Genomic DNA, 11082 nt, shown 5'->3' with positions numbered 1-11082 from the left:
AGCTCCAAGGACAGGGCTCGGCCTCTGCGTGGTCTTGGGATGGCGCCATGTTGGTGCACACCTGCCACCTGCCCAGCCCTGCATCAGCCTGTTGGGTGGTACATCCCTCTTCCTCGCTACCCCTAATTCTGTGACCATCTGGGAATGATCTTCAAAACGAGAGTCGGTGTATAAGGGTGAGATGTTGAAGCTTAGTCTACATGGTTGGAAATTTGACCATGGTCTTTGGTGTTGAGGATTTTCCTGATGCGTGCCTGGGGCTGGCACTCAGCTGGGTGCTGTGGGCAGTTCAGAGGAGGAGGGACACTGTCTGTAGGAGTTTTGGTTGGGCGACGCTCCCTAGTCTGCTCAGCTGTGGGTTCCTTGTTAGGGGAGGAATCCCTGCTATCCTGGAATCTGGACAGCTCTCAGCAAAGGTCTGACGCTCAAACCAGTTATGTCCAGTTGGCTCAAAGTCTTGTGGAATGAAGCAGGGTATAAAAACGGGATTAGTGAAATAATCACAACATACCAATAAAGGTGCTAAGTTCTATGGGAAGAGGGCCAGATGAGGCACCATGGAGTTTGATAGGAGTGAGAGCTCCTGAGCAGATGGTGTTGGGGCTGGCATCCCTGCACCCCGGGGTGCTCGGCGGTGGAGTTGATGATTTCCAGGCAGAGGGAACTTGGGGAAGTTGGAGGGAGCAGGTTGGGGCTGTGGGCGTGATGGGGCTGAGCAGGACAGAAGGCTGGAAAGGGAGATCAGATGAGGACATGGCAGCCTTTTTGTCACAATACAGCTGGGATTTGGGGGCCCCTTGTGTGGAAACGGAATCCTGATGGTGTACTGGTTAAGAGCTATGGCTGCTGACCAAAAGATCGGCAGTTGGAATCCACCAGCCGCTTCTTGGAAACCCTATAGGGCAGTTCTACTCTACTCTACAGGGTCGCTACGAGTCAGAATCGACTCGACGGCAACGGGTTTGGTTTTTTTTCCCCTTTGGTTTTGTGCGGGAACAGGGCTGTGTTACCAGAAACCAGTTGCTGTCGAGTCAACCCTGACTCATGGCAACCCCATGTGTGTCAGAGTAGAACACAGGGTTTTTAATGGCTGATTTATCAGAAGCAGATTGCCAGGCCTTTCTTCCAAGGCACCTCTGGGTGGACTGGAACCTCCTACCTTTCAGTTAGCAGCCAAGCAGTTTAACCATTTGCATCACCCTGGGTCATAATCCAGAATCTCATGTTCCGGGGACTGTGATTTTGGGGATGTCAGTATTTAAATGAATCTTGGCGATGTCCTTAAAGGGCATTCACTTTGTTCTTTATTCAGCCTGATAAACCAGGAGTTTAGAAAATACCTTCGTGGAGGTTGGCAATGGGAAACAGAGTTACAGTCCCTAAGTGGGCCTCCTCCCTCCCCCCAGTTGGGTTCTTTTTCATCCACACAGCCCATCACTCCAGTGTGAGTCCTCATTCTTTTACAAAAGTACTAGAAGAATCTTTGTTGCCAAATAACATTCAGACCATGAAAAGTATTTCCATCAGTATAGGTGTAGCTGGCACATAGATCCTAATTCAGATTAGAAATATTATATTCACTTGAAAATTTTTTTTATTCAGGTATATACGCATATCATAAAACACACCCTTTTCAAATGTACACTTAAGTGGTTTTTTTAATATATTCACAAAGTTGTACAACCATTTTCCTGCCTAATTCCAGAAACGCCATACGTATTCACACTCATTCCTATCCCCCTTCTTCCACCCCCATGCTCTGGCAACTTTTTTTTTTCTTTTTTTTTTAATAATATGTGATTGTGTTTTCGGTGAAGGTTTACAGAGCAGTTTAGGTTCCCGTTCATCAATTTCTACACACATTGTTCAGTGACACTGGTTCCATCCTTCACGACGCGTGAACATTCTCAGTATTTCCATTCTGGTTGTTCTGTTGCCTGGCAACTTTTAATTTACTTTCTGTCTCTATTCACTTGCCTCTTCTGGACCTTTCATAGAAGAAGAATCATGGGATGTGTGGCCTTTGGCGTCTGGCTTCTTTGACTCAGCATCACGCTTTCAAGGTTCATCCCTGTCACTGTAGGATGTATCAGGGCTTCTGTCGTTTTCATGGCTGAGTAATAGTCCATCGTGTGGATAGACCACATTTTGTGTCTCTGTTCATCCACTGATGGACACTTGGGTTGCTCCCACTTTTTGGCGATGGTGAATCATGCTGCTGTGAACTTGTGTGTGGACGTGTGTAAAATGCTACGTTCCCTTTTGCTTCTCCGAATCGAGGTGCTGTGATCTCTTCTAAGTTGGCCTGTGATTTTCAAGTCACTTCTGAGCACCCACTGTGCACCCTGCACGGAGTAGGGCAGGCACTGAGGGAGGTGGGGGTGTTTGCACAGCTGCCCTCACAGGGGAGAGCGGACCCCCACACAGGTGAGTGGGTGGGCTGTGGGACGAGCTCCCACGGGCTCTGGGAGCCTGGGGCAGGCGAGGGCTCTTTCTTTTGTCCCCAGATGAGGCAGGGATACCTCGGCCTTGGCAGTGGGTTGAACGTTTCATTCACCTCTGTCGGGAGATTTTACAGTGGTTTAAAGTGTGCCAATCCATTGCCTGGATGGTTCTCCACAGAGCATGATGATTCCCGGTTGGTTTTTAAGCCCCCCTGCCCCCGAAACTCTTCCGGAGGGTTGCTGTGGTCGGTCGGCCTGGTCCTTGGGTGACGCTGACAGTGGTGTTTGTTCCCTAGCGTCTTCTTTGGCTGGTGGACGGCGTTCTTCCATCCCCAAAGTAGAGTTTAAATTGGTTAGAAGAGCTCTGTGAGAGGGTTGAGGGTTATGGGATGGCAGGGACCATTTCCCAACCTCGGAGCCGCCACCTTGTGGAGAGCCGCTCTCCAGGTCCCCGGCCCCGCGGCCACCACGGCCCCAGAGCAGGCGTGTCTGGTACGCCATGCCCCTCGAACTCCTAGCCGCAGGCGGGCTTGGGAGACGCGGCTTCCCCGTGACTGTAACAGCCGACATCCAGTGCGGTCTTTGAGGTGTGTAAACAGAAATGTTTGAATGCAGTCCAATAGTTGTCAGCAAGGGTATTATTTTGGTAACAAGGAAGCTGAGCTGTCCGCTTTTCTGCGTTCAGTGTCGCATCACAATGGCACCATCCGCTGGCAGGCGGTGCTGAATGGGGCTGGTCCCAGCGCAGGAGGCCCGGCCGGGCTGGCGGCATGGATACACGCGCTGGATTCCAGTACGAGCGCGGAGGCTCCTGACTTCCAGTTAGGAGCCAAGTGTGGCACTTTTCCATCCGCAGGAGGACTCGGTCGTACAAATGCCCTACGGGAGTGGGTTGGAGAGAATTCGGGAATCCCTACCGGGTGACCCTGGGAGGCTGGCTCTGGGCGGGTCTGAGCTATCCCTGCTGGCACTGGGGGGCCCAGGGCTGTGCAGAAACCCCTAAGTAACTTCTATGATGGTGAAACTAGGGTGGTGAGCCCCTCGGTGTAGCAAAAGGGTGGCCTTCAGTCTTCCTGTGTGCTGTCTCCCCGGCCCGTCTGCCCTCGGCCGGGTTGGGGAGCCCAGGTGGCCCCCGCAGGCCCCACGCCGCCCGGTAAGGAGGCACAGGGCTGACTCGGCCTTTGTGTCTCCCATGCGCGCCACACTGCCCACTCGCCCTGCCGAGTCCTGTGATTGAAATTCATTGCCAAATTTATTGAGAAATTAATGAGAAAAGCTGCAAAGTATTGACTTTGAGAGGAAAACCCAACTCATCTTGAATGAGGAGGAAAATGCAGCAATAATTTAGCCGCTATTGATTTGGCCCTGTCCATGTATTGATCTTCATTTTACAATATTAATTTGCACCTGCAATCGGCTGCAAGGGGAACCGATTTCATTTCGCGGCTGCGTTAATGTGCAAAGCATTAGGTGCTCTGAAGAGGCGGGGGTGGGTGGTTATCACTCGTCGGATTGTGAAGGCAGATTTTTTTTCCTTTCTATTTTTGCTTGTTACCGAAATAGACGAAAAATTAATTTTTTTGTCGGACAAAATATGAAATCAGAAGCCCATGTGAAGGGCATCCCTCCTCTCGGCCTTACAGGCTGCTTCTCATCCGAGCGAGGAGCCGTCAGTGCCTGGAATTCCAGCCACCTCTCATCAGCACGCCCGCATCAGTTCAAAGTTCATGAAATTTCTATGAGCATTGATCTCGCCACATTGATTTTTTTTTTGCCGCAGATCTTTGAAATTTTAATTTCCCGAGCATCTGAATTTCTTATGGATGAAATGCACTTGGAGACAGTGGATGATAAAGTGGAGAACTTAGCATCATTTTCAAGCCTAAAAATGGCGGAAAACAGGCATTTGCAGACTTTGTGTAATGTTTTTGAGGTGGAATGATGAAGGGGCGCGGGCGGGGGCGAGGGATTCAGGGGGGAGCGAAATATCAATTTCGTCTTCAGCGGCTACACATTTTTAATGCAACTTTTTATACCAGAAAAGCTATCTGGACAAACAATGGGACGGAGGGGCATCCCTCGCCGCGCAATCTTTGGCGCACAGCGGTCTTTATCACCTGGTCAAGTTCACGTACTTACTTATCAGTGGGACATTTAATAACCTCAAGGTGATATAATTGCTATTGGCATTTTCCCCCTTGGATTCAGCTGGTTAATGTGTAAACTACTTGTCAGCAAATAGCACTTTGTCACTGAAATCACTAACACCCTCTAGAGGAATGTCTTTGTATTGAGCGATTTAATTTTACTTTATTTAATTTTTACACATTACAACCTGTGTTCATTCAGGCACACTGAAGGCTCCCAGTCTGTTGGGGCAGGGTCCGGGTGTCCCTGTTAGAAAGAATACACTGTATCTTATTTAACCATCCCCATTGCTTTAATTGAAGCATGTTCCTGTCCCTCCGAAAAGGAACTGCAGATGTTCTTATTACGTAGTTATGTTGCTAATGTGAAAAACAGCCTCATTATGAGGATCTGTTTGTAGCTAGAAAATTACTGCATTATGACAAATGCATGATTGGGAAGTTACAGGAAGATGATCATTATTGAAATGAAACTGGAACTCATTTGATAGCTGCACCAGCAGCTGGAATGAAGCAAATGAATGTCTTCCTGTTTTTATTATTGCAGGCAGGTTTTCCAGGCGGAAGGGAAGTGTGTGCTAAACCAAAAACTTCGTGTATTTTGCATTGCTTGCTGGGCTCCGGCTGCAGCCGTGGAGAGGGGATGCTGAAAGTGGCTCACTCCTACCTGCGCGTCAGCCCCTTGCGTGTTTAATGACACTGTTTTGGAAACACACCTGGGGCCTGTAAGAGCAATGACCCCAGGAGTCCTTAAGGGCACGCGGTGCTCACTGGCTGGCTCGGCGCTGGGCTGTCCTCCAGGTCTCCCTGGCAGGGGCGGTCAGGAGGTTGCTTTCACAATTAAGCTTTGTCACTGAGGCCCCTCCTTCCAGCTGCAGCCCAATCGTCGCTCGCAGGCAGGGAGCCCCCAGGCCCAAGGGGGGCCGGGGGCGCCCCGGCAGGCAGCCCTGGAAGCAGCAGCAGCCAGGTGTCTCTGCTGGGGGCAGCTGCTCGGGGTACCCCGGGGGGGCGGGTTTCCCACCCCCAAGCCCCAGGCATGCAGTAGCTGCTTAATAAATGCTCCGTGAATGGACTGGACCTAAGCCACTTGCTTTGGCTGTTTTCCTTCCAAGGGAGTTGGTTGCTCTTGATCAAAAACACTCACTGGCCCCAAATTTATCTATTTTCCACTCTGAATTTTTTTTTTTTTTTCCCTCCTGTCTGCTCAACCCAGGGGTACTGAAGAGATCCTCTTGCTTAATTTAATCAGGCTTATACGCTAATGGACTTGCTATTCAAGTCCCATAAAATAATTATATATGTTTCGGGGTCTTGGAAATGAACACAGACCTTAGGGCAGAGCTGGCTGACAAAGGAGGTTAAGCCCTCAAGACGAAAGTGAAAACTGTGTCTGTCACAAGAAAGAGACCCCCTCCGCCGCCTGCCCGTTGGTACGTCTCTAATTGCAGCAGGCAGATTGGAGCGTTTCTGGCCGCAGCTGCCGCCGAGGGTCTGCTGCCATTTTCTGCTGCCACATTAGCTTCGGCAATCCCAACTTGAGCTGACATCACAGACAGTTAAAATTTTATCAATTGCGGCATGATTAATCCCCCAGTACACTGGCATGACTTAAATATTTAGAATGTTTCTTCAGTTATGACTTTAATGCATGTAAAGTGACGAGATTAACTCCAGTACACTCAGATGTATTTAAATATGGATCCTTCTTGAGCTGTAGGCGATTCCGGCTTGTAGGGATCACTGAGCCTGCGTGCTGGTGTCAGGCCCTATTTGTATGCCCGTGCGGGATGCTGGCCTGCGTATGATAGCCGGGTATCTGGTCCCTTCGCCGGCCGCCTGACTGCTTGCCTCATTTGGCATAGAATGTGATTCCCGGCTCTCCTCGCTTCTGATTCCCTCACGTTTTATTGCTGTGTAATTTTCTTATTCTAAAATAAAGCTCTCCAACAAAAATTACTATGCATTAGGCCATGGTAGCCTACTCAAATGGATATTAATATAGTTTATCTCTAAAAGGACGAATCATGTATTTGAAACAGATAAAAGTCCCTCCACTAAATGAGGAATGTTAATATCTTATGGCACGGTTAATAAAGAGATATTTCACAAGGGAGATTTGTTTTATGACTTTTGATACAACAGCCCTGTAATCTGACATATCTTAAATGATATAATTTTGCACATACATTCATCTCTTTTATACGCAGCAGTGGCCCATCTGAGCGAAATTTGAATTCAGAGCAAATAACGGGCACTAATTACTTTTGCGGGGATTTATTGTAAAACTTGGGCTAGGATGAAGCTACGTGGAAAGGCACGCAGAGAGCTGGAAGCTTAGAAATACATTTTAAAAAATGGATTGTGGTTTTGTTTTGTTTTTTTCCCTTTCTCCCCCTTCAGCAGAAAATAACATTTGTTTTTGTTGTGTTTAAGACAGAGTTTAAATTAATTTAACCCAGTAACTCATGTCCAGAGACTAAGCATGCTTCTAAACGATTCCTTGGAATAAATTGCTCAGGAACCAAAGTACATTAATTTATGGTTCTCCTGATGCTGACAGATGTGAGGGCGGGAGGAAGACCAGCAAGTATTAACATAAAACAAATCTGCTGTATTCCTCTTCATACTTCTTCATCCCCGACTCCCGCCCACCCGAGGCCCCCTCTCTAATTACCACGAGGTCAGTAAGCAAAATTGGGAAGAAGCTGGGAGATCGATACAAATTATCCCTGAGCAAACCAGTGCTGACAGTTTGAATTGCAGCATATGTTTACCCAAAATCAGGCAATTTATCTTAATATCAGCAAAGTAATGCAGTGCAGGTGAAAGGTCAGGCAATCTCTCCCCCTCATAATTACCCAGTTCTAAAACAGGAAAGTGCTATTGATTGGCCCGGCTCGGGGCTCGGTGCCTGGACGTGCCGGAGCTCTGCCCTCGCTCGGCCAGCTCTCGGCTTGTAAACTCGCCACGCTGAGGATTTATTAGATGTGTGCAAAGGGCCTGACGCTTTCTCCTCTTGCTGGAGGTTGGCCCAGTGGAGTCTGCGAGACTCCTCGTGTGCCCAGCTCTGAGGGCGCTCGGAGGGCTTCCGGCCGGATGGGCTGCCCTTGGCACCGAGAGAGGGCAGGCGGCCGTGGCGTGGGCTGGGACGTCGCAGAGCCAGTGTGCTTACTCTGCCCGTGGCAGCTGCTCCAGGAGGCACAGAGGCAGAGAGGATGACCCACCTCCATTTACCAAAACCCTGGAAGATCCATGAAAGCAGGTCCCTTCTCGTAATCTAAAGAGGGGCGCCATGTTTTCCAGTTCTTACATGGAAGTCCACTGGGCTTCCGGAAGGAAGGATCCTAGGTGGGGTTGAAAACTGGAGCAGCAGCAGCCCGGCCCGCCTTTCCTGCGGCGTGCGTCTGGGAGGCAGCGGCCTGCAGTGGTCCAATTATGTGTCATCATCGGAACTCTAAATGGAAAGATGGTCTTATTCTTGGCATGATGCTCAAGATGTAAATGCTCTTGGGCTGAAGCAAGAGGGGAAAGGTACCCTCCTGTTTATACTGCTTTCACAGATTTTTGGTAATAGAAGAAGAGTATCAATTCATCTAAAACACTGGAGAATGTCTCTGGAAGAACGAGAGCGTATGGTTATTACAAGTCATAAAGCTTCTGAAAGCTTGCATTAAAGCCTCTTTCACCTGTCAGGCGCATTTGCATGAAATCAATAGCGGCCAACCATCTATCTTTTCTGATCACCTTTCATCAGGCCAGATTCATTAAGTCAAACAGTCATGGTGATTAGCTGGGAGAGAGGAGAAACCCTGACGTGTTAGAAATGGCACAGTGGGCCACCTTTTTTGTTCCCCAATCAAGAAATGTAATACTTTATCTCATCCTATTTGGACGGCGTCACTTGGAGGGGCTGGAAGGCCCACTGCCCCACTGCCCACCCCCGGCTGGTGCCTGACACCCTCGCACGGGCCCAGGCAGAGACATGACAAATTGTCCCCCAAGTCAACGCTGACAGGTTCTGATGATTAATGGTCTGATTATGAAGTGGTTTTACACATATAGAATTTACATCACAGAGAGTTAGAAATTTTGCCATGTCACACACGCCGGGGCATTTTGAAGAGCTTTACTCTTTGCAAAGAAAAAAGAGGGCAGAATCCCAGCAAAAGCCGTGTCATGTAAAATCAATACATCGGATCAATGCTTTATTAACAAGAAAATGTCTTACTTCACATTCCTGTGTGGCCCTTTGTCTCCGGGATGCATGATAGAATGTCAACCCATATTGTGGTCCTCAACTTTCGGCCGTGTTATTGAGTGTGCGTTGCTCACAAGGCGCGCGCCATGGGTGTTTACACAAATAGCCCGCGCGCTCGAGGATAATGGTGACCGATTATTTTGGAGAGCCCTTTCAAAGGCAGCCCCCCAACCTTCCCCTTAGCGAGCTGCCGCCTCCCTGCACCCCTGCACTCCGCGAACCTGCTGAGTTGTGTGGTGTTAATCATCAAATTACATGCTGACTAATGAGTGATGGCCCAAATTGTGGGCTGAGTAATGAATAGATGGCGGCAGGTCTTATTAGTCTCAGAAAACCCCCTGATTTATGTCGCGCCGTGCACCGCAGAGCAACTCCACTGAAAACAATATCTACATCAAGGAGTAATGTACTCTAATAAGTATTTTCATCTTAACGCACGTCCTCGGCCTCCGGGCTCAGTTTCTGTTGGAGTCGGGCAGAGCCATAATAAAGCCCGATGACTCCTTAGAAAGCTTGTTAAACCGGGTATGTGCCGTCGGACGGAGCCCCGGCCGTGATTCATTCACTGTACGTGGCGCATGTGCTGCTGATTTATGGGCGCGCACAGTTCATAGTCAAAATTACAATTTGAGGGATAAAAAGATTAATTACTATTTGTGGCCAGCAATGTCACGAGGCCTGTGGATTGCAGCTGTGGAATGATAGTCTCTCCATCAGTTCTAGCTGGCTATTCACAGATTATTAAAGCTTTGCAAGAGTAAGTGCCCCCCTGCCCGGTTTGTGCTCAGGCAATATGCTAGACAGAAAAGGACCACAGGGATGAATCTGAGGCTAGCAATAGCCGGGCATATGTCATAATTGCCTGTCTCCCATAAATCCCTGGCCTGTGAGCAAGGCAGTGGCTGAGCCTGTGTTGCTTGGTGGTGGCAACCGCTATATATGCATCCGAGACCTGTGACTTTGTGACGGCACGGCCATTTTTACAATATATTGAGTCACCCCTTGACTTTGGTCTCATCTAATTATAGATTAGAAATAATCATTGCTTTTTTGTGCAAAAGAAAGGCAGAAGTCTCTGCCTTAAGAGGAGAACCCACGTTCAGGGCCCTGCCGGACAGGGAGCCCGAGAAGGAGAGTTCCGTGGTTCTCTGTAAGCGTGCAGTAAACAAGTAATGGACAGCGTGAAGGGAGTTAACCTGACCCACATTTCTGTGTCCTGTTGCAGCCCTTAACGAACCCACCATAGACTACGGCTTTCAGAGATTGCAGAAAGTGATCCCAAGGCATCCCGGTGATCCCGAAAGGTTACCCAAGGTTAGTACAAGAGCGAGGGGCACCCCGCTCACGGTGGGGCCGCCATCGGGGTTGTTCTGGTTTGGGGGCACCAGGTGCTCTAGGAAGGGGCCCAACAGACACCCTGAAACCCAAGCCCACAGTGCGGGGGGCCACACTGGCCTCGACGGGCCGCTTCCAGGGCGAGTGGGGGTGTGACAAGGGGGCCGCGCAGTTTCCAGTTTTATGTTCCGTCTCTGCAGGCCCCTTTTTTTTAATTGTGGTGAATACGTGTGTAACCAATCATTTACCTTTTCAACAGTCCTCACGTGCACAACTCAGTGACGTGAGTGACAAGTGTCATGTTGTGCCACTGTCACCACTGTCCGTTTGCAGATTTTCCCATCACCCTTCTCAGAGCTCAGTGTCCCCAGGCAGCGAGTCCCCCTTTCCCCGCCCTCTCACCTGTCCCTGGTGACAGCTGATGGACTTCGGTCCCTATACACTTGCCCACACTACCTATTCCATACCCGTGGGAGCACACAGTCCTTGGCATGACCCGGTTTGGAAGGGAGGGAAAGAATGGCTTTTCTGACACAAATATTTTGGATTCTGCAAGGGACACATAAACTTCCGCGTAATGAAATAGTTCAATTAAACATTTTCCACTCGGGTAAGCCACGCTGATTTCCATCTAAGCAGCCCCTCTCTGATCTGTGATTACTTGACGCTTGTTTTCCTTTCATTTTCTAAAGCTCGATTCAGTTTAATCTTTTGTTTACAAAGCTTTTGTTATAAGTCCCTGACTTAGCAGGCTAACAAATGAAGTCCACATATTAATATCTAGAGGGACTTCTCATTTCAGTCCAACAAAGACAAAAGCCGCCCGGGTTGTTGACGCACGCGACACCTATCACAGAAATTCCATTTTGATGTATAACATTAAAGATAAGTCGAGCTT

At 49.0% G+C, this 11082-nt stretch overlaps 1 protein-coding gene across 1 annotated transcript in view; it reads left to right on the top strand.

Moving 5' to 3' along the window:
* The window catches only part of EBF3 (EBF transcription factor 3), a 132295-nt gene that overhangs the window by 111155 nt on the left and 10058 nt on the right, over positions 1 to 11082 (top strand). The window contains exon 11 of the mRNA XM_004374936.1: positions 10075 to 10163. Coding sequence (XP_004374993.1) covers positions 10075 to 10163 — 89 coding nt within the window. The remainder of the gene's footprint in view (positions 1 to 10074; positions 10164 to 11082) is intronic.

Source organism: Trichechus manatus, unplaced genomic scaffold (assembly GCF_000243295.1).
Source record: "Trichechus manatus latirostris isolate Lorelei unplaced genomic scaffold, TriManLat1.0 scaffold00031, whole genome shotgun sequence".
Classification (NCBI taxonomy): domain Eukaryota; kingdom Metazoa; phylum Chordata; class Mammalia; order Sirenia; family Trichechidae; genus Trichechus; species Trichechus manatus.
The sequence above is the reverse complement of the archived record's forward strand: the minus strand, read 5'-3'. Positions and strand labels throughout refer to the sequence as shown.